Below are 26,929 nucleotides of genomic sequence, written 5' to 3'. Positions count from 1 at the left end.
CCTGCTGCTTCTCCTGACAGCAGCTTCTCAGTTATTCATTCAGTGTTCCCAGGCCTTGGAGAACAGAGCTGCAACCCGTTGTCTATCAGAGGACAGAACGTGTGAGCCCACCTCCTCCTCCTCCTTGCCCTGCTGCTTGCAAGAGCTGCACAGAGCAGCTTGGCGCTGCCGTGCTTCCTACCATAAGGGCCATGAAATATTAATCACAGGCGTTGTGCTGTGTTCTGAGCCTGGGAGGCTTGCAGCCAGCTCCCCTTCGGCTGAGCGGGTGGCCTGCCTGCTGCAGGGACATCCAGACCACTGCAGGACTGTGCCCACACCACACAGGTGACCCCACATGTGTTCCTTGCACCACGTAGGATCGTCGTTCTGCAGAGTGCTGCAGGTGGTGGAGCTGGCTGGAACTCAGCACATGCAGGCCAAAGGAACCAGTGCCAGCTATTTCTCAGGTTTGCTCAGTGCTGTACGTGTTTTGCCTACAGTTCTGGAAAGGCAGCAGTGTCCTCTTCGATTTGAAGGTGGAGTCATAAGGAGAAAACTCGTTTTGCTGTCTAGAGTTTTTCAGTGTCTGAACAAGATTGCCAGAGTCTATGTTTTCAGGAGTAACAAACAGCCATGGTTCAGCAGGAAAGTGATGGAAATGCTGAAAAGATGAAGCCTGGGCTGTTTTATTCTCCATGTCCACTTGCCTCACCTCCAAATATACAGATGTATATTAAAAAGTTGTGAATTAATGTCAGCATCCAAAACCTTGGTTTTCATTCAGCGGATCCCAACATATTCCTCTGCATCTTGGCAGAGTTACTGCAGGTTGTGGTTTATTTTCATTAGTTTCTGTATGATCTAGGCTTTATTTTGGGAAAAGGTTCCCAGTGCAGTGGCTTCAGTTGTGTCCATGTGGCAAAACGTTGGGGCTGTGGGAGCTGGGGAGAATCATGGAGGACAAAAAAATGTCACTAGGGGCTGAGCTGAAGCTGTCGGGGTTCTGTGCCACATTGGTGCTGCTAGTCTGAGTTACTGGGACGGTGCAGGGCTTGGGCTCCAGGGACTTCTGTGACTGAGTTTGTTGTTTTGTTTTTTTTCTTGTGGGAACTCTTGAAAAACGTGTTCTTTGCAGAGAGCCTGGAATTCAGCGAGGAGAAAGCTGTCAAGCTGAGAAATGCCTTTTCATCCCGTGAAATTCCATTTGGCTTTAGCTGTTTTATAATCTGTGTCCAAAAAGAAAAAAAAAAGAGAAATAAAAACCAACCCATTTCACCTTGTGCTGCTGGAGTGCCTTGAGGGGAAAAAAAGAAGAAAATAAAGTCAAGCACATGCCAAAGCCCTCACTAGACAGACAGCCGCTCTTGGAGCTGGGCTTAGCTCCTGCCTGAGTGTGGGATTAGCACAGCCAGACCAAGGGAGAAGGGTTTTGTGAATTCAGCTCCAGTTCAAGGAGCTCTTGGCACATGCAAGTGTTAAGAAAATAATTTTTCTAAAACGTTCAGTCCGTGCTGTGCAGCCCAAGCTACCAAAAAGGGGAACTCCTGGGGTGAGGAGAGGTTCTTTGCCGTGTCTCCATTGTGAAGCTGTGTGTGTTGGGGCACCTTTGCTGGCAGAGGTCAGGAAGGAAGCTGTGATTTCCCTGTGGGTCACCCAGCCATGCATGGGGAAAAGGGTTGTGCAGCCAGCAGTGCTGCTCATCCTGGTGGGGCAGTTAGAAGTGGTGTTGCAGTCTGTGCGGTGCTGGGCTGGCTGAGGTGTTATGGGGATGCTCCCTGGCCATGCAGGAGTGCTGGTGTCGCTGCCTTCAGTAGCTGTTGTTTTGGCATCTGATTGAATTAGGACTTGTGTGAACTCTATCAGTCTTCCAGTGCAGATAAAGGCTTGTTTATTTTTCATTGGCCCTTTGTTGAAATAAAACGGTTTCTGATAATGCCCAAGTAATTCTTTTTATCGACGTTCGGAGGCTGATACGGAAATAAAAAACAGAGAGCTCTTTCAGTGGAGATTAAGATCTCTCGGAAGCGCGGCGGGCTCCTGACATAAAGTATTGTCATCGTTTCTGCCGCGTGCTGTGGTGATGAGCAGGTCTCTCCTGTTTGGTAGCACTGCTGCCCTGGAGGACGAGCTCGCCAACCAGATGAGTTTTCCTGCAATAAGAGAGCGTGCTTGGCCAGGCAACAATAGAGATGTGTATCGCAGATCTGATACATTAGTGAGACAGGAAGTAAAAGTCATGGGGACAACCTTTATGGAATGTTAAACACAAAACTGAGGTATTCGTAGAATGGTGGAATGACTCGGGTTGGAAGGGAACTCAGTGATCATCAAGCTCCGACTCCCCTGCCCTAAGCAGGGCCACCGACCTCCATATCCAATACTAGACCAGATTCTTGGTGGATTCTTGTGAAATTCTTCTTGCTATTACAGATGAGGCATTGCTGCCAGGGGTGCTGTGTGCCTTTGGTGGGATTGGGGCCCCAGGGAGAAGAGGTGCAGAAATATGGGGAATGGCCTGGGGGGTGGCCATGACCTCACTGCATGGCCCTTGCTCACTGCAGACCTGGGTGCTGGTTGCCAGGCCATCACACGTTTGGCAGGAGGCTGGTTGGGGTTGAGGTATAATTCTCTTCAGTCCCCCAAACGCTGCCACTGCCCACGGGTGACATGTTGACAGGGCAGAGATTTCTACATGTTAATGCTCTTGCTGGCTCTGTCATTGCCATGATGCGTGGGGTGAGAGCCCCTTTCACCAAGGTATGGGTGGAGTGGGAAATCTGTGTGGCAGAGGCACAAGGGGTTGCATTGCACCCAGTTTCTGCTTTCACATTCAACAGGGGAAAGGGTTTCCATCAGCATTTCTCTTGGGGCAGTTGTGTGATGGCTTTCCCTGACTTGAAAAATGGAAAAGGTTGTTGGTGGCAGGGAATGGGAGTCTCTGTGGAATCCCATTCTGGGAGCAGTGGCTGGTTTAAGAGCTGTGTCACTCCTCTGGGTGATACAGCAGGGCATGGAGATTTACAGCTGCTGCTTCTGAATTTGGCTTCCTTGTCAAGTTTGCTGTCGCTCTGATATGAAGAGTAAAGTAGATGCTAAATGAGCTGTATTTAAAAATACTTCCTCAATAAATGGCCTTGCAGATTAAATTTTGGAAGACGATATTACCTTTATCCCATCTTGATGATAATTTTGATTACAGTTAAAAATTCAATCTGCATTTCAAGTTTATTCTCCTACCACATCATGACTCCATCCTTTAAGAAGATTGCTAATGATGCCAGTGTTAGCTGGGCAAAGCACTCACCTGGAGACATGGGGCTGGTAAGGAAGTATCTGATAGGAGCACCATTTGAAGCCTTTCCTCTTGTTCCTTTTTCTTTACTCCTGGAATGCTGTTTGTTGCCTTCTCACCTACGTGTACCCAGAGGGTGTTTATATATAATGATACCATGGCAATATCTGCCTTGTGGCTTAAATAACTCTCCGTCTAAACAAATCTTTGCGTCCTCTGAAGCGACCTGATAATCTTTTTCATCCTTTCTATACCTGCTCCAGTGTGCATTTATTGCTCTCTTGAAGCCTCACCTTACCTAGTGACATGTTGACCCACCTAGTGACGTGTGACCCACCTTCACTATTTACTCTCTTTGTAGTTGTGCAGTAAAACCATATTTGGGTCTCCTGTAGCATCCTTCCATCTGAGCATCAAAGAGAACTCTAGGAGTGGGATTTCTTTCTTTTCTAATTGCCACAGCAGCATGCTGCCAGCTGCCTTCCTGTCCCATTGAAAACTTCTGGAAGTGGTGTTTTTTCAAGTCGGGTGTCCATCCACTTTCTGTTCCAGACAGAGGTGTGCTGGCAGCCTTGTTGTGTTCCTGCTGCTCCTCTTGGAGAACTGATGGCAGGGCTCTCCGGGAGCTGTGGTGTTAACAACCTGTGTGCTGCTGAGCCCCTGTCTGCTGGTGCCGGGTGTTCTCCCAAGGATGCTGTAGGATTGGACAGCTCTTCAAAAGCCAAGTTGGAAACACTCCTCCCAAGAATCTTTTCCCCTCTACCTCTTCAGCTTTAGTCTCTCAGAGGTTTCACAATTCCAGATTTTGGATACATCAGCAGGCAGCTGCGTTCTTCACCTACTGGTGCAAAATTAATCTTAGCTCTGTGCAATGAGGGAGAGAACAGCGGTCTGAGTGAGTTGCCAACTCCATGAAGATAGTCTGGCAGATTAATGTGTGCACTGAGAACTTCTAATGGTGTTTGTCCCATCTTCCTTTAAGCGCTGTGACTGCAGTACACAGCAGGATGTGCCCTTCCCCTGCAGGGCTGTTGCTCATGCAAACAGGTGTGGTGTGGGTGAGCCTGTCTCCTTCTGAAGGAGAAGACAAAGGTGAACTGATCCTTAACAAAATGATTCCCAGACCTCCTCCAGCCACCAGGGCCTCTTGCTGCAAACCCCGGTGAGATCCTGCGGATGAGTTTCCATGGCAGGAGGCCATAAAGTGTTGCAGGGAGAGGTCAGCCTGTTGGTTGGAGAGCGTTTTCAGCTGGTTCAGCTATCCAGGGATTTCCTTTCAGTGCTTGCTGCAGCGGTATCCCAAACGCTCTGTTAATCAGAAACACATGCAGATACTGTCCTAGCAGGACAGACTTTGGCCAGCCATGCATCTTTGCTGGGAGCCAGTTTCCTGATGTAAGGAGATATGCAAAGAGTATTTCAGCTGTCATTTTAGGAAGAGAAGAGAAACTTGATATCAAAACTAAAGATAGGAGCATGGTCAGAGGGGTCTGTCAGCCAACTGAGATGTATTCTGCTCAAGCATTTTATTTGTACAGGAATTCTGTAGCAGTACTGGGCCTGAATTCTGTGTATTTATAACAGTCTTTTTAATCAGTATCTCTGAGCAATTTGGGTAGGACTTGGGCAGACCTTTTGCTGTTCCCTTCTCTTAGTCCATGCTTTTAATGAGGTGGTGTCTCTTGCTTGGAAAATGTTAAATACCACATAAGCTGCGTATGATGGGAAACTTTAAACATGTGCAGTGAAGAATCTGGCACAGCATGACTTCTAGGGAAAGGGAATATCTTTCTGCAGACAAACTGATCTAACTGGAAAACGAGGTTTCGCTTCTGATGAAGAAACACTTCAGCAGGACTTGGTGGAGGCTTGTTGTATGTTCTCGCTGCACTCAGGTTCTCAAGCACAGGGATTGCTGCTCACCAGCAGCCCGTGGTGCCCCTGGAAGGCAGAGTCACATCCTGGACTGTTTTGGAATGTTTTATTTCACAGTTGCTCAGTGACAAGATAAAGTTTGGGCGCAGGTTAGATCCTTGTGTTTCTGTATTTCATATTACGGAGCTTTCTAAGTGGTACAGATGGTGGTTCCTGGTCTATTTGGCATCAGCCCGAGCACAAGGGCTCCAGCTGTCCCTGGGGAGCCGCACAGCAAGCTTGGCCTCTGGAGGGCTCTCTGCTTAAAAAGGTGGTTGAAAACAGAGATGGGCTGGTACAAAAATGAAAAAAATATTGCTGTTTTGTAAGGTTTACAAAGCTTTCAGATCTGCCATGTTGCTTTCACATATTCGGGGTTGAAGAGCTCAAATGCAAGAGGCAGAGTTTTGCCAGTGTGGTTTCAATGTTTCTGATCTCTGCTTTTTGGCACTGCACTGATTCCTGTTTCATGTTCCCACCGTACCGGGCAGCATCGCACCTTTCCAGCCTTCCCACCTTTTACCGTTTCCTTTTTTAACAAAAAACACATGGATTAAAAGTAGATAGGTTTGATGGCAGCTGCGTTGCCAGTGTCAGGCCCTGCCCTTGGGCTGTGCAGCCCGGAGGATGCTTTCAGCCTAATTGCAGTAATTGCACTTGTGTTTCATTTGGCAGCTGGTGATGGAGTTCTGCGGCGCGGGCTCCGTCACCGACCTCATCAAGAACACAAAGGGGAACACTTTGAAGGAGGAGTGGATTGCCTACATCTGCAGAGAGATTTTAAGGGTATGTGCCCAGAGGGAGCTAAATGCCATGCGTTGGTGGAGTGTGGCACGTGGGCCTTGGGGACACGCGAAGCCGTTGGCTCTTGAGGCTCTGCTCTGTGGACTTGAGCAGCTTCGGTGCTGGTAGGCATGAATGATTCATGTGCTTGTATGATGCATAATAAATAAGCACTACTTAATGCCCTTTAGCTTTGTTAGCTGCCTGAATTTTAACCCTCTTCTTTCCTTCGGCTGAAATGTAATTTCCCTTAATATTAATGAGGTGAAGATTTATTTACAGTAGGATTGTGATTTCAATTAACAGAAAGGTAAGGACTAATAAAACCTGTGGAGAGAGTCTGCATGATTAAAAAACATCTTATGCTTTATTAAATCCACATGCCTCTGACTTTAATGAGGATGCTGCAGCTTTTATGCCCACAAGTTAAATGTTTGACTGGAATGTCTTAAAACGGGCCACGCTGGAGTTTCACATAATGGAGGGTGGCACCTCTAGCAAAGACTTGCTTGTATTTTCTACAAATGAGGACAGATTATCCAATTGCAGTGGTTGCCCTGACGTTAAAATCTTAAGACTTCATGAACTGAAATCTTGTTCAAGAGAAGACAAGAAATAGCAGCCACGTGAAGAAAACTATACAAGAGCCATTCAAAGAAAACGAGTCAAAATGACTGCTCCAGCAGCTCTCCATGAGCTGTGTCTGATGCTGCCTCTTAGGCTCCTGTTGTTGACCAGGGTGACGCAGCACTTCTCTTGACCCTTGGTGTCACCATCTGTGCCAGCACAACCAGCCTGATGTACAGAAGGAGCTGGAGCTGATCAGTTCTTCTTTCAGTGTCAGGAAACTACAGTTGCATGTGGGTTTATTACAAATGTATGAGCTCTGTGAGCCTCCTTCTTAAAATAGTCACTGTCAGTGAATCAAAACCTATCCATTGAATCATGTCCCAGGGCCACCATCAAGTGTCACTGCTCTCATTTGGGCCGTGCAGAGTGCAAGCTGTGCTGTGCTGTGGCCGTGCTTTGAAGCGGTTGACTTAGTGACCTGCAGGCTGCAAAAGCTGCTGAGGATTTGGGGTCAGAAAACAGTATTTTGGGGCATAAAAGACTCCCACCTTCATGCTGCAGTGTGTGTGGTTCGTTCTTGGTTCAGAAGTCGAAGGCACGTTGTAACTCTGACATGCAGGACTTGATCCTGCTCTGTGGAAGGATTTGTTGGCTTTTAGTGAAGTTTTTGCTTTGCCTCCAGTGCACCGAGCCTCTATCTGGGTATAATGTGGCTAAAAATTGAATGCAGCAGGGCACCTCTACAGATATAATCTGTTCCACAGTGTTGTCTCAAGGTAACAAGCAAAAAATGACTCATAACTACCAGCAGTGATAGTAGAAATTATATTCTTCCTCGAATATGAATGTTTAATGTGAAGTGTAAACCTAATGCAGAAGTAGTTTTTAAAGTAATCCATTTTTTATTAAGCTGGCAATATAGGTGGATGTTAGTTTGGAAATGTAATAATAAATGAATGAAATAAAAATGGAGGCTGCAAAAAGAAATTAATGAGCTAATAAAGCAACACAACAGAAAAGCTAGTTTACCTTTAGCCTTTGAGATGGGCTTTTAATTTGAGCTATATCTCTATTAGGGATATGTGCAAGTTATAATATTTGTATTTCCATGGTATCTTTTTTAATACAAACTTTTCAGTATATTGGAGTCCCACTTATTGGACCAGTATAACAAAGAGAATTGGGTTTTCTTGGTTTCTTGATGATGGAAGTACAGAAAGGACACACAAGCTTTCTATTACTTCTGCAACACAAATGGCTCCCTAAGGCAAAAAAGCCCATGGGGAAAACTGCATCTAGAAATACAGAGAAATTTGGGTTACAATGGGTTTCTGCAGAAACTGGAAGGCTGGTCTTAATCCCTCTGGAGTTGTCAGTGGTTGTCACCTGCTATGGAGCACCCACTGCAGCACATGCAGCCAGGCAGCGGGCGTTTCATTTGCTGGGTATGTCCCCCCAGCAGGTAACACAGGACAACGTTTTCAACGCATGATAAACAAAAGCATTCTCAAGTGCTTAACTGCAACTGTGAATCTTTCGTTTCTGGACCGTAATTGGTTGAGGAGGAATGTCAGAAAATAGCATGCTTTGAACTCGGATTCCTCTAACCTCTCTCTGAATTCTCTAGGGCTTGAGTCATCTACACCAGCACAAAGTAATTCATCGAGACATCAAGGGACAGAATGTATTGCTGACGGAAAATGCAGAAGTTAAACTAGGTAAGGATTGGTTAGAGCTCTTGCAAACTGCAAGTAGGCTGCCTGGAGAGAAGAGATGAAATTGGTAGAGCCTGTAAATTGCTTGGAGAACGGCAGTGGGTCCTAAAAGCTGCTGTGATGTTTTTTCTTGTGCTGGCCTCAAAAATGTGACGTTGGGTGTTGATCGGCCATGCAGTAAACTGTCAGTGACTGATGACCAAGTTCTGCATACAAAGATCCATTTACAGTGGTGTTTCTGCAGAGAGGTGGGGTGGGCAGTTCTGCCACCAGATACAGGTTGACCAATCGTGATCATTTTTCATGCCCTAGATTGAAAATTTGCCTGTGTGCATCCCCAGACATCATCAAAGTGCATTTTTCCACAGCTGTACGCCTTGTGTGTGTTCTCCAGCACCATAATCCATTCCATTTACCATGACATAATCCAGGTTTGCAAGCTAACCTTTCAGTCAGTGCTTCAATTGCAAGAAATATTATGAAATTTGTATGCAGTTTTTGTCATCCTTGAAAAGACCCATCATCCACATGAAGATACATGGATAACAGCACAGTCTGTCCTGATACCCTCCATCGTCCAGCACCTATCTTATTAAAGCCATCTTTGTGTGTTTTTAGTTTATGCTAGTGATGGAAGATCTCCTACACTGGCGAAGTGAAGTGGAATCCTTGTTTTACCATGTCTTTGCTGTGGAATCAAACCCCATCTTAACAGATGGCACCACCAGCTTGTTTGGCTTTATGCTGGTGAAGATTCCCCTCCAAGGGGAAATTCTCCAGGGCAAATCTCCAGCCATTATGTTGTGCAAAGTGAGCTTGGTGGACCGTGGAGTATTCTCTCATTGATGTGATTTCATCAGTTTTTGCTTCATTTTTCAGCTCTGTGCTTGACATTTCCCTATGGGCTTTTGTCCTTAGCCTTGGTTCCTGAAGTCTTTTACATTTCTGCCATTTCCAGCAAGAATTTAGGTAGAAAAATGAGGCTTCTACAAACATTTGGCAGGCCTTAATTCAATGAAAAAAAAACATAGAACAAAGGCTGCTGCTTATTCGTGTTTCTAACCCTGATTCTCATGAGTATGAGGAACTGTGATTTCTTCTGATTGCCTCCTGGCAAGGAGGAAGAGGCACAGGGTTGCTTATGGAAGCTGGAAATCAGACAATCAGATTCATCTTTGGTTGACATCTGTTTATCTATTGACCTTAGCAAAGATGAAACAGAAGTGTCTCTGGCCGTATTTTTCTCTCTTGACCATGCTGTTAGTGTACTTCACTGTCTTACATTCAGCAGAAGAACGTTGCTCAGGTTTGTGTCTGACACTCACTGTGTCCTGTTGCTCTCCTGTCCATAGTGGATTTTGGTGTCAGTGCTCAGCTGGACAGAACAGTGGGCAGGAGGAATACCTTCATTGGAACGCCTTACTGGATGGCCCCTGAGGTCATTGCTTGTGATGAAAATCCTGATGCCACTTACGACTTTAAGGTACTGTACTCCTTTGTATGTTATTACAGATGCAATCTTTGAGTCTAGTGCAGTCACTAATAAGGTAATCAAGGAATTAAAGCAGCCAGGGGACTCAAAGAAAGAGTGTTCTCTACTTGTGAGTGCTTAAAATGAGAGTTGTGACCATAAACATCTGAAGGTGGTGCTTGGTAGGATCTCAGATTTTGTGTCCCAGCACCTAAGACTTGAGCAAGCAGGAATTTAGTACATTCTTGCAGCTTTGCTAATTACACTGACAGGCAGTGTGATCTCCTCCTGCTTTCTGCCTGTTAAATTTTGAGATGTGAATTTGGGTCCAATGTGAATTTGTCTTGTGCTCATCACCTACCAAGATTTAGTGTGAAGAAGTCTTTCCCCATGCTGAGAAAGGTGTCAGACTGAGGTTTCCTACCTGCTCCTCAGTTTTTCAGTGCTGAGTGTTTCAATACTACCACCAACACGCTGTGTTTCCTCAGTTCATTCCTCAGAGAAGTCAGGTCAGGTTTAGAATGGGCAAAATCACATCTTTTGGCCTGCAGGCTGGTATTCACAGGGAGATCTGAAGGTTGTCACACAAGCAGACGTTCAGGGCTCTGACCTACTTTTCACATGTCTGTTGCCTGTTGAAAGTTTATTTTTGGATCAGTGACAGCACAACATTGCTGCAGAGCTGTAAGATGAAGAGGGGGGCATGCCATGCAGCAGGTCAGAGGGGGGGTGATTCCCACTGCCCATTCAAACTGCAGTGGAGGCTGATGCTACAGGCAAGGAAAGCTTTCTGTATTTTGTGGGCTTGTCCCTTGTGGTTTTGTTGAACATGAATTTCTAACTGCAACCCCCCTGAGATCCACTGACCATTTTTGGAGAGTGGGGAAAGCTACAAAATGCGGGCTTTTGGAGGAAATGCAGAGGGATATAAAGCTTGCTACGCCTCTGTGCCCACCCTGAGTGGTCACTTGCAGAGTAATATTTTAAAAGGACTTGGCAGCCCTTCGGTGTGAGCTAGGTAGGTAGCTGCTTTTTAACAGCAGGATGTTACAGTGTAATGTAACGGCACAACAGCCCACCACTTTGCAGTGCAATTACTGGCCTCTTTTTTTAAAGAGAATTTTTAAGAGATGAAGGATTTTAAAGTAACAAAAAGTTGCTTTGGTGTTTGATAGAATGACAGACTGGTTTGGGTTGGAAAGGACCTTAAAGATAACCCAGCCCCAACCCCTGCCATGGGCAGTCACCCCACCAGCTCAGGCTGCCCAAAGCCCACCCATGGCCTTGGTCACCTCCAGGGATGGGGCACACGCAGATCTCAGGGCAGCAGTGTGCTGGGGCTTCTCCCCTTGTTCTGTCACTGCATGCCCTTACAGAATCCCTTCCCACCTTTCCTGGGACCCCCCCTACAGGCACTGGAAGGCCTCTGTATGAGGTTTTACTCTTTCTAGAAAAACTGGGGCACTTAATATGTCACTGAGTGATGCACAAGTGCTGGGACCAAAATCCCGCTATTGTCCCCAAGGATCAAACGCTCGTAGCACGCTGGGCCCCTTTGTCTCTGCACTTGGCACTGACAGTTTTTCCTTGACTGGGGATGTGGAACAGAAGGCTGGTTGCTGCTGACATGCTTACTGCAGGGTGTTTGTGGAGCTCGTGGTGTTGTGGGAGCCACTGGGCATTTCCCCAGGTCGTGTCCCTGCACCTGATGTTCTTGCTTTGAAGTGGGGAAAAAAATGGAAATGATGATTATTATTTTTTAAAGACATGCAAATCAGATACTCAGGTTTAGCCAACCGGCTTGAAATAGTGAATACAAAAGATGAGACTTAGAGGGTGGAAAAAAGGAATCCTCACAGGCTTAATCTGTTGGACAAAAAGCCTCTAATCTCGCTTCTTTCTGAGTCAGGAAGAGTTGCCATGTAATCGACAGAAGGATGCAGTAAATGCCTTCTCAGAAAAATAAACCTCTAAAAAAGAAGAGATAGAAACTCCATGTTGTTGAAGTTATTTGTTGTTTTTTCCCCAGCCAGTCTTATTTTTTTCTTTAGAGAACTTGTCGGTAAGTGTCGAATGAAAAGGGAAAACCAGCTTGCTTCCTTCTCAAGTCAAGACAATGCAAATATATTAGCACAGCGGCTTTTTGCTGGGTGGACTGAAAAGCTTTTCAGACTCAAGAAGAAACAAAAACCTGAATTTTAGATCAGTTTGAAATGCGTGCTTCCCACTGAGTTTTCTGCTTTCTCTCGGAGACTTAGAGAGGTGATAATCCTTCTCTGTGTTGCTCCAGTTTTAAGATCACTTGGCATGTTGCATATAATACCGGGCACCTCAATATGGAAAGACACACTAGGAATTTGGAAGGAGTTCAGGCAACCAAAAGGAAGGGGTCATGCATACTGAATCATGTGGAAAGACTGAGATAATTAAGTATGCAGCATAAATCCCAGCTGAGCAGAGACAAAGAATGGATGTGGCTGTCCTGCGAAAGTGTTGCAAATGAGATTTGAGGGAGAATTTTTAGGCAGGTACAAAGATCTGTCGCAAGGACTAATGGGACAGCATTTGTTAAGGGAAAACTTGGGTTAAAAAGAAGGAAATTGGCCTTGACACTGTAAAATGCAGGTTGTTTTTCCTGGAGGGTGTCACATATATATTTACATGCATACACAGAAGGTGCTGTAGCGTTCGGGGCTCCTGCCCTGCAGCTCTTGGTGCTCTGAGCTGGGAAGAGCAACCTTTCTCAGATGCATCAATTTGCAGGATTAGAGGCTCAAGGCTGCTTGGGAAGGACAGCTTTTGAAATGGAGCACAGACTGAGGAGTGACTGCGGGGCCATGGCGGAAAGTGGGGCACAGAGAGAGCAGCACGTGGGAACTGGAGATCACAGAGGGAGAATGGGAGGCAGAGTCCATCCCCTCTGCTCTGAGATGTACCTGTGCACAGCTCGTACTCGTTTTTCTGTGTCACTGGAGATCAGGCAGCCTTTGAGTCCTCTTCAGTGTACTCACAGCTTCCAACTCACATCTGCATCTGTGTGTGTGGGGTTTGTTTGGCTTCCTTGTGGGGCTCTGGATTCTGCCCTGGACCACTGCTATGTCCCATCTCAGCAGGGCTTGTTCTGTAGCTGCCAAGTCCTTGTACTGCCCTTCAGCATGAACCAAACCACGACTTCAGCCTCACAGCTGCTGCACTGAGCTCCCAGGGAAGCCTGGAGTCGCTGCTCCTTGTAGGGAGCTGGGAAGCCCTGGTTGATGAGATGATGTCTAAGGACAAAGCCATCTCCACCAGACCTGGAGGTGGTTCCAGGTAGTTCCAGACCTGCTAGAAGAGCAGCCCTGTCCTTGAGGTCCATGGCAGAGTGTAGAGAGAGGAAGGAGCAAGCTCTTGGCTTTGCTTTAGCAGTGTGCCTGTGCCAGCTGGCACCTTCCCCTCCGCCAGGCCTGGAGATGCGTTAGGGAATGTGCTTCAAATGAAGGCACCAAAATTAGTCTGGCTTCTGTTCCCAGTGCGTTGGGTGCAAAGATATGAATCATTAGGCAGTCCTATACATGATGTCCCAGTCATGAATTAGCCACCTTCTGCCAAAAGAAAGCCAGCACAAGTTGCAGCAGTGCCATTAAGGAAAGTTCTCGTTTCCTTCTGCCTGATCGCATGGTGTCTGTAAGACACCTCCTGTCTGTAAGAGCTGAGCCATCCTCTGGGACTCGTTACTGGAGCGAGTGGTGGAGCCAGGGCTCACGTGGGATTTCTTGTGGTATGGATTGGTGAGGAGTAGAGCCTCACGGGCAGGGAGCTGGGGCTATAAATATCCCTCATTGCAAGTGAGAAAATTGAAGGAAAAGTGATACAAGCATGAAATCAAAGGAGCTTTCTGAATAGATGCACTTTCCATGCACTAATCATTCAGGAGACTAAAACAACTGTGTGGGCTGAGGAAGGATTGGGAACACAGTAAGTGAGGGTACCCGTTTCTCCTCCCACTAGCGAAACGCTGCTTTTCATGCTTCTAGCTAATGAGCAGTGCATGATTCAAAAGAGTCCTGAGGTATCTCAAGATACTTCGTGTTTCTAATCTATCCCAGACAGGCTGTATTCTCAGGAGCTGCAACAAATCCATTTGTGTGTCATCCAGCTTGAAGCAGGAAGCTTGCAGCCCCATTACCAGGGCGCAGATGGCTGCTGTGGGCTACCTACAGCCCCAGGGCTGGCACATTGCTGCTTGCATCCTGTGGTGCAGAATCAAAGCTGCACCACTGTGCTGTGTCCTTGGAACTGGATAGTCAGGTCACAGGGCATGAAATCTCTGCCAGAGTCTCAGGAAAGCACCTGGAGTTTGTGCCTCCTTCCTGCCTCTTGCTGCTTTCCTCTTCATGGGGCAGGGGGGTGGTGTGTTGCTGGATCATCGAGGCTTTAGGGGGTTTGCTCATTGGGATGCCACAGCCAAAGGGGTGTACTGGGACCTTTGGGATGCCAACATCTCTGCACCACAGCTGCTGGAAACTATGCCCAGTGAGATGGCTGCAGGGGTTGGCCATGTCCCACACCTGCACTAGTGTGACATCCACCAAAAGCTCTGCAATAAAGCTTGGGATAACCAGCAAGTCTGGGAGCCTATTATCAAGCCTTAAAATATGGGAAGAACATAAAAGATGATCTCCTGTGCTGCAGGTTTAGGCCCCGGCAGAGAAAGCAGAGGCCCTGCTCGTGGGGCTGAGCCCTGGGGTTCCCTTTGTGCCCACTGTTGTGACAATGCTGCACTGCATCACACATTTCCATCTGCTTTTTTTTACAGAGTGACTTGTGGTCTCTGGGGATAACAGCCATAGAGATGGCAGAAGGCGCTCCCCGTAAGTAGATGCGTGGCTCTGCTTTATTTAATGCTGGTGGTGACTTGCTAGGATTTGCTGAGTGTCAGCAGGCACAGGGATCTGTGCTGGAAACCCCAGGCAAGGGTTTCACTGAGCGGCCTGGACTGGGTTTGGTGCAGTTTGCAGGGTCCAAGACGTGGTGGGAAAAAGCTGCTTAGGGAATAGGAGCAGCAAGCAAAGGCACAAAAAGCTGTGTGTGGCTTCTGGTGCTGCACGTGCTCCGTGTGTCCTGCTGATCTGGTGGCATCAGAGGGAGTTTGGGTGTGTTTGTGTCAGCTCTTCATGAGACATCATGCTGTGCTTAATACTTCTTCTTGCACTTTGCAGCTCTCTGTGACATGCACCCCATGAGAGCCCTCTTCCTCATCCCCCGGAACCCAGCCCCGAGGTTGAAATCCAAGAAGTGGTGAGTCTCTCCATATTCAGTGGTCATCAAACGGGTGCATTAGGTGCATATTCTCCTGTGGAGAAGCATTTTGGTCTGCACAGAGCACAGGCATGGGAGGAAGGGGGCGGAAGGGGAGAAGCAGAGAGGGAAATGCCTCTCACGTTGCCCTTTCCCAACATTGAATTGGCTTTGTGCAGCTGAAAGCAGCTGACACTTCACTTGGCTCCCCTTTCTTTCCAGTAAAGTTCCATTTTCAAATGGAAACATGTAGCCAGGCCAAAAGAAAGGAGTTTATCTTGAAGGTGCAAGAATGCAGAGATTTGTACTTAGTTTGGGCTTTATTTTAAAATTTTGGGGGAAAAAGTACATCACCGTTTTGGAAGAGAAAAAAAGGAAAAAGAAAGAGGGGATATGCCAATGCAAACCCGTAGGAAAAATACTTCTGAAGCCCAGCAGATGTTGTTTTGTTACTGTATGTTCTGTACCAATGGAGCTGGAGTCCTTAAAAACACTCATCTCTGGTTTGCATGGTTTGCCTGCCTCAGGTTCAGCCCTGATTTTATTGGGAGAGATCTGCCAGGCTTTAGAGAAACAGCATGGCCTCAGATAGGCTGAGAGCGAGAAGGAAACTGTGCTTTATTCCTTGAAATGATGCTTATTATCTTTTTGAAAACACACACACACAAAAAGGGAGCAGAGTAATTGGTGGGCACTGCAAACACTCGGTGCCAAAGCAGCAGGAATGCTACTGGGAGGGGAGAGGAATGAGAGCCTTGGAGTCCCAGGCTTTAGCAAAAAGTGTCTTCATTTTGTCAGCTCAGTCCTCAGATGTTCCAGTACCAAACCAGGACAAGGATCTTTCCCTTCCAGCTCTGCCAGAGGATATTGAAGCTCTCTTTCCTTGCACAGTTTTTTTTAGGATGCCATTTGTCAGAGAGCTGAGAAAACAGTTTAGACACTTGTTTTCTGCCAGATCACCAGTCTCCTACTTCATTATCCTCACTGCTACAGCGCAGAGTGGATTGTAAGACTTCAGAGGATTGGTGGTTTTTTTCATACAAATATGCTGTTTATTCAGCAAAGGTTCTCAGCCTGCAGACAAAGGGGAAGGCAGCTGACAAAGGCAGGCTTTGAGCAGAGTACTTTGCCCATCTCCTTAAGGTAAAAACTGCTCTGGGGTGGAGTTTCTATTTTACTCCTGGCTCAGATAAGAGTCTGACGTACTTAGATATGTTCTGCACCAGCCAGGGTGTTGCTTGACACCATCTTCCCCAGCTGTGGCAGGTGATCTACATGTCCTTGGCTTTGCTCCTGTCCTTGGTTTTGCTCCTCTTCTTGGTTGCACAGCTCAGCCTTGAGCTCCAAACCAGTAAGAGTCCACCAGTTCCTTAAGAACAATTTGAGTGTTTCCATTGGGACTCCAGGCAGATCTGCTGCCTCTGACTCATTTCTCAGCTGGAGGTATTGGACCTGGACCTCTGCAAGACCCAGGAGAAGCTGAGAGTTTGACCAGGTTCTCACAGTGGCTCTATTTATTGTTTTTTATTGCTTGCCAAGTCTTTTTTTCCGTGCTAGATCATTGAACTCACTTTTGAAACAGTGCTGTGGTCCTGTGAAGTTACAGATTCTTCGGTATCCTTTTCCAATTAAATCCAGCCAGCAGTGGTGCTTTGTTTTCTTCCTGCATTTCACAGGTGAAATCCACTTGAACTTTAGTGATGTCATTATCGTAAACACTTCCTGTCCCTGCCTTATAAAAAATGGCAAGATCTCTTTGTTAATGAAGTGGTATTTGCACTGTGATAGCACTTTTCATCTAAGCAGCTGAGAAGCCTTTGCAAATATTTATTTAAGCTTTGCAAAGCCCGGGAGCTGAGGGAACAGCAATGCATTTGGCTATGGAGATGGGCTGAGCTGGGGAAACAGCAGTGCATGTGGCTACGGAGATGGGCTGACCTGCACCAGGGTGGTGATGAGAAGTAGTAAAGGTGTCACCCAGAATCAGAGCTAGAGAGAGTCCTGCTTTTTGGAGAAGAGAGCCAAATGCCTGCAGGCTCCTGGGGCAATTAAAGCAAGGCTGAGTGGCATCTATGTGGTGCTGTGAGTGCTTGATCTGCTGGGCTGGGAAAGGCCACATCTCTGCACCTGTCCTTGTGACTCGAGGATGCACAGGGCAGGCTTCAGTTTCCAGCAGCCCTTGTTTGGGTACATGCAGATTACAGTTCTTGCTGCTGTGACAGCAGCTTGATGAGGTACATGGTTGTGTCTTGGCTTAGCCAGGGCCAGGCTAGGCACAGACCTGTGTCCTGCATCTCTCTGCAAATACTGCACTGGAGCCTGAGGAGGTGGACAAACCCATTGTGTGCTGAAGGAAACATCATAAACTACTTCAGCTTAGCCCTGTCTGGGGTTGGATTGCGCACCCAGACGTGAGCTGTCTCCAGGTTCAGACCCACAGAGGAGAATGATGCTTTGGAGGTGCAGTTTTTAGAGCATCATGTGGTCTGGCCCTTCTGGAATACACAGAGACGCAGGGTTCCTTGAGGCAAGGTGGAGGATGAAGATTTGCTCGTTAATAAAGCTGGAGGGAGGATTTAATTGGATCCAGTAGTGTATTTTATTTTTGCATCTCAATTTGTATGGATTAGCACTTAAAAGATAAATCACTTCTAGTCTGACAGCTTAAAAGTAAAATCCCCAAAAGCTTATTGTTTTACTTCTCAATGCAATTCTGTAGTATCTGTTGGCTTCTGTCATTAATTTACACTCATTTTCCTATTTGCTAAAGCAACATACAGCATAGTGGCCTGTCAACATCTTTCTTCCTTGTAAATCCCTGTTCTCTTGGGCTTATAACGCGGTGAAATTAATTCCGGCTGAACTTCTGATATGCAAAACTTGAGATTAAGAAGGGTTTGTTTATTAAAGATTTGGCTGAAATTGTTTCAGCTGAGGCTGAATTTAACTATTTGCTGGTGAGGAGAGGCTGGGCTCTGCCTCCCAAAGCCATGGTCCTGCCTCTGCCCAAACCATGCTCCAGAAGAGCATGTCCCGTTCTCCTGGGCTGTGAGCTGGGACATGGGGTCTGATGAGTGACAATTCATGGAGGGATTGTGTTTATATCTGTAGGTGTGGTCTCTTATTCTTACCTGCAAACTCAAAGGGAAGGGTGTAAGAACAGTTTCTTGCGTTTTGTTGGTTGCTGTTGGTGCCATTTGGCTCTGCTGATGCCCCATTACAGTGATGGTTCCCACCTTTCTCCAGGCTCAGCAGAGTGGTGTTTTCCCCTAATAGCACCTGGGAAAACATGGACAGGAGCATGCATGAGAAATCTAAGAGGAGATTTGATGATGCTGCTTTGAGCCCATGCTAAGTGTCGACAGGGAAGTTGCATGAATCCTCCCAGAAAGCTGCATCTGAGCAAGAACTGGCAGTATCCAAGCAGGATTCTCAAATACCCACGAATTTCTCACTTCCCGATACAAGAATCAACATGGCTGTTTGCTTTTATTTTCCCCCGCCTTCCAGGTCTAAAAAGTTTCAGTCTTTCATTGAGAGCTGCCTGGTGAAGAACCACAGCCAGAGACCGACGACGGAGCAGCTGATGAAACACCCCTTCATCAGAGACCAGCCCAACGAGCGGCAGGTCCGCATCCAGCTCAAGGACCACATTGACAGGACGAAGAAGAAGCGAGGAGAAAAAGGTTGGTGGGAGCGCTGTGCTCTGGGCACTCCCTGAGCTTTGCTGTGTGTTTGGAGATCCTCGGGTGCACTGAGGTGTATCTGTGTGGGGAAGGGAAGAGGAAGAATGAGAAGGGCATAAAGGACCGGGTTGCTTGCAGTCTCAGTCTCGAGTTTCCACCACTCGGATGGCATGCAGGTTGAGTTAAGTAGGTGTGCTTCTTTTTTGTGCACCCTTGTCATGGTTTTAAAATACTTTATTTGATTTGGTTCCTGTTGGCCGTCACCGAAGTCGAAGTGAGAACAGATACCCATAACAAAACAATTGGTGTTCATACAAAGGCTGCAGGTGATTGTCATTAGAGCTAATCAATGTTTTTAAGTCCTTTTTTTTTTTCCTGATGAAAAATAGTGTCTTTTTGTCCAGGTAGTGATTTCCACTCGGAACATTCAAGCTTTGATTCACAAAAATGTGTGTATGAAATGCACGTGTGCATATATTCGTGCAAGCACGTGAGAGGGAGAAGCTGCCAAGCTGCATTTTTTCCAAGCTCACATCTTTCAAGTCTGTTGATCTCCGTGACATTTCAGCAGCACCAGTGATGAGCAGAGCTGTGCAAATGAACATCCAGATAAGACCCTTGCCCAAAGCAATTCCGCTGACTAGGAGTAACCTATTAAACTGGATGTTTGCACTGAACTCTCTGGGCCCTGTCAGAGTGCTCTGAAAGGAAGATCAGATAGCTGAAAAACTTGTTAAAGTACTCCATTGCTTGTGAGCTGAATTAGAATTGGAAAGCTTGTTTGTAGAATTCAGCAAACTAATATATATCGCTATGTCTTTTCTTATTGGTAGCAGTATTAATTTTTCATGCTTACCTTCCAGCCCTTTGCAATGGATTTCACTGTAATCGAAACAATGAAGCTGGATCCTAGCGAAGTACTAAATGTGTTTAGTCTTGCAAATGAAGGTTGTACCCTAGAGATGGAGAGTAATTGGATAAATGCAAGTCTTTCTTTTTACTATCTTTCCCTTCATCTGATAAAGCCAGTATCCCAATAGAAATCACAGTACGTAGCACAGCTTTGCAATTGGGCTGTGATGCAGATATCTTCATTGCCTGGAAAACGTACAGATTTGCATAGGGAGAGCATATTTTTAGGAAGAAAGTCATTACCTTCAGAGCAGTGGTTAAATCCCACCTTCCAGCGCCTGTGGCTTCAAAAGCTTCTGGTGTGTCTCACTTGCAAGAGCTCTTCTGAAGAGAGTTTTTGCTGTGTTGTGGTAAATCTTTATTTATGGTAACTCTTCTTCCTTACATGGTGTATGTTTGGTTGCTGGAGGGTTGCACCTGCTGCAGCCAGGACTGCAGCCTTCTCCCCAGGTATGCTGTGTGTGCTAGGACCAGCAGTCAGAGACAGCAATGCTGATTTTATGGCCTTGCAGACCTCTCATAACATCAGAAAGTGGACAAAAACAATGCTGGGTATTCTTTTTCATGACAGGAAAAAAAAGAGTGTTCTGTTTTCCCCTCAGAGTTTTTAACCATCAGAAAAACAAATGAGTCCAGTAAAGGGCACTGATAAGTAATTATGTTCCTAGATGAGACAGAATACGAGTACAGTGGAAGTGAGGAGGAGGAGGAGGAAAATGACTCTGGAGAGCCCAGGTAAAAATCAACCTTTTGTTTCTACTTTTGTGTCTCTTTAATTCTATATGAAGTTGACTTGGATTGTAGGCTTATAACAAAGATGGACAGTTTGATCACTGAGTCCTGTTCCCTGGTAGGATGAAGTGTATTCCCCCTGTTAGATGGTGGGCAGGCATTAAACTGATGCTACAGATCCCCTCAGCTGAAAGTCTGGGAAGACCCAGCTGTCTCATTTTCTGTGGGATTGACAGTGCAGGCTGGACAGGAGCATGGCAGGTCCCTGTTAGACAGCCTGCTCAGTGCAATTAGTGCAGAATCCTCCGTGCACACACAGCTGCTGCGCTCACATGAACTACGCTGTGAGGAACTGCCCCTATGGGTATTTGGATGTGGAAGAATGTGTGAGCTGTTATTAAGAAAGATTCTTGCAAATGTGGTTCCTTATATCCACACTCCCTATTTCTGTGCAACTTTTCACCATGAAACTTTGCAGCGTTGCTTCAAGCACAATAGGGCTGGAACTTTCTTTGATGACATTTTTCAGTCTCATTGTAATTAGTATCAGATTATTCCATTATTTCCCTGAGATAATGTAGTATTTTAATAGCTGCCAATGATTCATGCTAAGTGTGCTTTGTGAACATCTAAATATAGTGCCTGCCACTGCAGCACAAGGGACTTTGGTTAGAAACTTTACTGTAAAGGAATCCTTTAGCAAATGAATGTTGGTAAGCTGTGGTCTGGGCCAAGGCGTATGATTGAGCAATGTCTTGTCTGCTTCGGGGTTTATATTTAAGAAGAAAACAAAATTATTTAGAAAAAACAAAAAGGGATGGTGGGGGGAGATGGTGTGAAACTCGTGTTCCACTTGGCACCGATCTGCCCCAACGCTTGTGACCCAGCCCTTCTCTCCATTCCTACTATGGGAGCATGGTGGAGTGCCTAGGTGCTGTGGGGTGCACGGCCGCGGGATGTGCGTGGGACCTTCCGTGGTGCTTTTCTCCTGTGCAGCTCCATCCTGAACCTGCCTGGTGAGTCCACGCTGCGCCGGGACTTCCTGAGGCTGCAGCTGGCCAACAAGGAGCGCTCGGAGGCACTGCGCCGGCAGCAGCTGGAGCAGCAGCAGCGGGAGAACGAGGAGCACAAGAGGCAGCTGCTGGCCGAGCGGCAGAAGCGGATCGAGGAGCAGAAGGAGCAGAGACGAAGGCTGGAGGAGGTAACTGGCTGGAGCGAAGCCAAACTGGGGCTCTGGGAGCTGAGCAGCAGTGTCTGCTAACAGGTCCCACTCTCTGCGTGCTCCGTGATCGTGCCCTGACCTCTCTAGATGGTAAACCCAGGCGTTTTGTTGTGCTGAACAAAGCCTCTGTTCACACGTGCTGCGTGTAGGTTTGTACCAACCTACGGGCTCTCTGCTCACCATGTAAGTGTTGTCAGCCCTTGTGGAGGTAATAGAGCTTGTTCATTGTAAATAAACCCCTTCAGCACCAAACTAAAGGGGTCCCTGGTTCTGCTGAGCACAGTTAGTCCTGAACTGGTGTGACAGCTGTATTCAGTCCAGGTGGCCAATACTCCTGTCAGGCCAGATATCTGTCACGTTCATTGTCCTTATTTGCTGCTGTGGAATATGATGCTTGTAAAGAAGCTAAAAAACTCCATTTGCCCTTTCCCCAGATCCATGCACCACTTATGTCCCATTTAATCTTTTATTTCAGCGTTGGTCCTTTCAGCCCTGCCAATTACAATTTCTCTTATGGGGGAGGAGCAGATGCCTGGCTTGTGCAGCAATCCATATGTGCCCCGAAGCATAAGATTTCATTACCCTTGTCTTAACATACCAGCTACAAATACGACCGGTCATGAAATTATCCACCCCATTTAAAATCTAGCTGCAGTGTTTGACTGGGTGGCCGCAGTGTCAGTGAGTGGCACCCAACCCTGGAAGGAAGTGCTTGCTTTGGGGTTATCTCACAGTTACCGACTGAAAAAGTTCACAAAGGAATAAGGGGATTTCTTCTGCTCTTAGGCTTCTGATGTGGTTTTGCACGTGGAAGCCCATTGACTCACTCTGAGCTCATCCCAAGCATCTGATTGAAGGGTTCATGCATTAAGGGTAATTAAGTTAGCTTTATGAAGAGGTCGCCGATAGGTCTGAAAGATGTCTTGCAGTAAATGGGCTTCAGAGCACCCACACCCTTAATTTGACTGAGCCGCAGCATCTTCTATGTTTAACTTGGGTCTCCCTAGGCTGGGTTGAGTGGGATGAGTAATGCCCCAGGTCAGGAGCTTAGCTGTGAAAGAATTCCATCAGCTGGTAAATGTGTAAGTCTGTCATGTTGTCAGTGTTGGGAGGACCTTGGAGAGAGGACAAGGTTTGTGCATGCACACACACCCTGAAATCCCCTGTGCCAGTACATGTTTATTTAGGAATGATCATAAGGGAATCATGGCTCTGCCATTGTAAGAACGTGCTTGCTGCAAGCAGTACAGAAGAGGAACAATAGCAGGATAAAAGCAGACAGCAGATTAGCTGAAATCCTGTAATGAATACAATACTTGCCTCTGTATTAATATGTTCTCTGCACATAGAAGAAAATCGTTCTCTCTTTGCCCGTGCTCCTTGGGCAGGTTTTGCTGGAGGACTAATCCGCTCACTAAGCTGGCAGATCAGCCCTGGACTGCTGAGACACGGCTCTGCCCAGCTTTGCTCTTACCCCCATGTCATTAAAAGCTAATGCCACTGTGGCTAGTATTTAAAATCAGTGCCTCTGTTTCCAGTGACTGGAACAGCCCCCGTGGGCTCTTCACCCATTACCTCCTTTCCAGCTGCTTTTCAGTGTTCAGATCTAAATTGAAAGGCAGATGCCTGCTGGAGCAAAGCAGGCCCTGAGAGAAAAGGTGTTTTTGTGCTCCTGCTGTGTCAGAGAACTGGGAAGGATAGTGGGATGGTGACTGAAAGGTGCCCAGCACAGAGCTGCAGTGAGATCAACCCAGGGGTTCTGCTGGGATTAAGACAGAGCAGAGAGCTGTGTGCTGGCAGCTGCCATGTTCCCTCTGCCCAGCAGCACTCATGTCCTGGGGACTGATCATGCTTCATGCCATGCAGTGGAGTTTCAGATGCCCCTACATTACCTGTTTTCCTCAAGAAACCCTTCTGAGGTGTGCTGACAACTGTAGCTGCCCACCTGCTTTGTGTGGTATTTTGTATCTGCCATGGGTTGCTGCAGGCAGAGGCAGAGCTTAGCACACAAAGTTTAATCGCTCCTGCCCCTAATTCTAGCACAGTCAGTGATGGATAAAGTTTTGTCTTCATGTTCTCCCCAGATATTTTGGGGTGGCACATGCCTGATGGCCACTCAGAGGCTTGCAGACAGCAGCTGTCACAGCTATGCCAAGCTCAGTATTGAGGTCAGTGCCCAAGGCTCCCTGTGCTCCATTGCCCTGCTACTGTTCTGCTCCACAGAGCAGCCCTACAGACCCATCACAGCAGCACCAAAATTCTTTGGCAGCGGCCAGGCAGTTTCCTTTTGGCCTCTCAGCTCCTTCTAACACTAACTTTTCAATAGCTCCAGTTGTTGACTCTTTACTCTGGATTTCCTCCACCTAACGGGACCAGAATTTCTTCTGTGCTGCTTCACGGGACCCATGGTGATGCTTATCTTTGCTGAATTGTGAGGAGTAAAATGGCAGCTTTGTTTACCCTCATGCAGGAAGTTACTGCACGTTTCATTTGTGCAGAATGAGCCTTGCTGCCCTGCATTTACCATCAAAACTCCTGCTGAGCTAGAGGAAAACACATCTTATGGTCAAGAGCATTAAGGATACTGCACAACAAATATCCATACAGACCCCTTGGCAGCAATGAGCAGCTGTAGTCAGGGAGGATTTTACATAACCTCATTTTTATGTCATGTTGCAGATTTTAATTTTCTTGATAGGCAGAAAACGAAAGGTCAGATCTTACAGGGAATGCAGAAGCCCCATCTAAGCACCTTGCTGTTTACATGGCAGATTGCAGTCACTGCGGTTACTGGGCTGGATGTTCAGTGAATACAAACTTGCTGCAGCTCTTTTAGATGATAATCAGCTGAGCACTGTCTAGTGGAAGTTCTTACGAAGCAATGCAAAAGGTTTCCTGCAATTAGTTATAGGTAAACTTAGGCCAGCTGGATTTGTAGTTATTTTCTTGTGCACATGTGGGTATCATACAGCTTATAGGAGCATTTTCATTGGGATTGCTACTTTGCAGTGATCCTGGCAGCAGCCAGCATACCCATTTACAAGGAAAGCTCCATTACAGGAGCTCCTATAATGCAGTTATGCACTATGCTTTACATCTCTTTAGTTTTGCTTTGTTTATAAAGCCTACAGAACTCATCATTTCTGAAGCAAGACCCTCCTCCTGCACAGAGTCTCAGTCGTGTTCCTCCATGATGACCCCAAATAAAGCCTGCAGTGGTTCAGAGCATTGTCACATCTCCATTTGCTGTGCTAGGAAGTTCTGACCCCATTTTTCTACCGGTGGGAAACACCTCTCCATGCTCCAGTGCTCAGTGTCAGGAACGATGATGTTCCAGGCATAGTCACTGTTTCCCTGGTGGCTTGGATAAATGAGCCTGCCACAACAACACAACCACCTCGAGTATTTGTTTTCATTTGTTACTTGGAATTCCCATTCCACATCTTTGCTGCCTCATGCTCAGGTTTGGGAGCAGCTGCCAAGGTTTTTGAGAGCTGCATTTGCGTGTGTTAGTGCCTCTCAGGGCCCTCATGGTTCATGGGGAGACTCTAACCCTGAACAGCTCTCCCACTGCTCCTGTTCCTAAATGCATCTTGTAGAGCAAGAAGAGCTTGCTCCTTTGATGTCCTTGTTTCATGCCCAACCTCCAAAGGCCTTCCCACTGGAGGCTTTGCCTTCGTGTGTCTTTCCTCATCAATATTTAAAACCTGTCATTTCCAGTGCAGCACAAATAAGATCCCATTCTGGCTTACAAGCAGCTACATAAATCTCTACCTGCAGAGTTATATAAACGCAGTCCTAATTAATTGGTGCTCTTGCCTTGCATGAATAATAAATCTCAATAGTGTAAATACACACAGTAGTTGCAGGCTTGGAGAAGTGTGGGAAGTGTGCAATGAAGTTGGGAGGTAGAGGGCAGAAAAAGGAGAAAAGGAGGCAAATAAAGAGAGCTCTTTGAATCCTTCATTTCAGTTTTGAGCTGCATCTTGCAGATGCAAGAAAAGCTGCAGCTGGAGGGGCTCAGTTCCCAGCTTCTGGCTTGAGGTGCAGAGAAGGCTGGTGGTTAGGTGTGTGCCTTTAGGGAGGGAATGAAATGGACTTGTCTCACTGGCACTGGTGTGTGCATTTGGCTGGTAGCGTAGCAGTGTGCAGCTCTCTCCCGGGAACAGCATCTTCTGTTCTCCCTTGGAGGGATTTGGCTTCATGTGCCTGCTGGATGGGAAATAAAGACCAATCCGGTGATTTTTATCTGAGAAATAGCTGTGGCATTCAGTCCCCTGCCTCCTGCCAGCCAAGCCCAGCCTACACAACCATTATGTGTTTTATTCAACAGTATGCTATTTTAACAAAAAAAAAACACATTTAAAATGCCCTCTCTCCCCCAAGCCAAACCAATATGATGCACACTATGTTTGGGAGCTGAAGTTAGCATGTGTTCAACCTGTGCTCCTGGGGGCTGTCTGAGTGCATGGGAGCAGCGACCTTCCCAGCTCTCATCCGAGGAGGTCAGGCCAGAGCTGGCAAAGCTGGGAAATCCCATTTGTCACTGCTGCATCCCGCTCGTCTCATTTTGAATATAGAGCTCGAAGAATCAAAGCAGACATATGTCAGCACTGCTCTCAACGAGGACATGCGTACGCACAGAGTAACACATGCGTCCCGTGGGCAGTGTGACAACGTGCGTGGCGTGGGACACGACGGAGTCTGGAGCTGGCAGGTTATTTCAGGTTGAGTGCAATTTTCTTCCCCTGCAGCGAGTTAAGCAGCACTGATGACTGTGGCCATGGATGGCAACTAATGCTGTGCTGCAGCTCTCGTGTTAAGCTGGAGGCAATCATCAGATTGCAGGATCCCTGTGGGTGTTACCTGTGGATGGAAAGGTGTAACACAGGCAGTGGCTCTTTCATATTTTGTAATGTGGGTGTATTCTTGTTGTAGATATCTGTATATCTATGGAGATACATATCTAGATAGATGTGTAGATAGATGTCTGTATATCTGTAGGTAATAGATACCAAATCTTCGTATATTGACAGTGCAGGTTTACTGCTTATCAGCAATTTAAACTATATGCATTTTCACCTCCAGAGAGCTCAGCCAGCTCCTTGGGCAGAGCTTCTGCAGCCAGCTGCCTGTTCTACATCCATGTAATGTAGCCATCATGCAGCATTTAAATCATACCTTCCTCGACTCTGCAGCCTGCCAACATGCAGCAGCAAGAATGTCTGAGCAGAAAAAGAAATATAAAAGGGAGAAGCAAGGCCTTGGTCCATGCTTCTGTGGGTTGCTTCCCCATGAGCACTGCATGTCTGTCTCTGCACCCAGAGGAGGAGCTACGAGGCCACAGTCCCTGGCAGCTGCTGGTTGCATTTG

The 26,929-nt window shown here is 46.8% G+C and overlaps 1 protein-coding gene across 6 annotated transcripts in view; it reads left to right on the top strand.

Moving 5' to 3' along the window:
• The window catches only part of TNIK (TRAF2 and NCK interacting kinase), a 138,225-nt gene that overhangs the window by 71,928 nt on the left and 39,368 nt on the right, over window positions 1–26,929 (top strand). For all 6 annotated transcript variants that reach the window (XM_048954357.1, XM_048954358.1, XM_048954360.1 and 3 more), the window contains exons 5-12: window positions 5,864–5,974; window positions 8,169–8,259; window positions 9,609–9,739; window positions 14,523–14,577; window positions 14,926–15,004; window positions 18,515–18,690; window positions 20,271–20,337; window positions 21,331–21,535. In XM_048954357.1, the coding sequence (XP_048810314.1) occupies window positions 5,864–5,974; window positions 8,169–8,259; window positions 9,609–9,739; window positions 14,523–14,577; window positions 14,926–15,004; window positions 18,515–18,690; window positions 20,271–20,337; window positions 21,331–21,535 (915 nt within the window). The remainder of the gene's footprint in view (window positions 1–5,863; window positions 5,975–8,168; window positions 8,260–9,608; window positions 9,740–14,522; window positions 14,578–14,925; window positions 15,005–18,514; window positions 18,691–20,270; window positions 20,338–21,330; window positions 21,536–26,929) is intronic.

The sequence above is a fragment of the Lagopus muta genome, chromosome 9, assembly GCF_023343835.1.
Source record: "Lagopus muta isolate bLagMut1 chromosome 9, bLagMut1 primary, whole genome shotgun sequence".
NCBI lineage: Eukaryota > Metazoa > Chordata > Aves > Galliformes > Phasianidae > Lagopus > Lagopus muta.
This window is presented reverse-complemented; position numbering and strand designations above follow the sequence as displayed.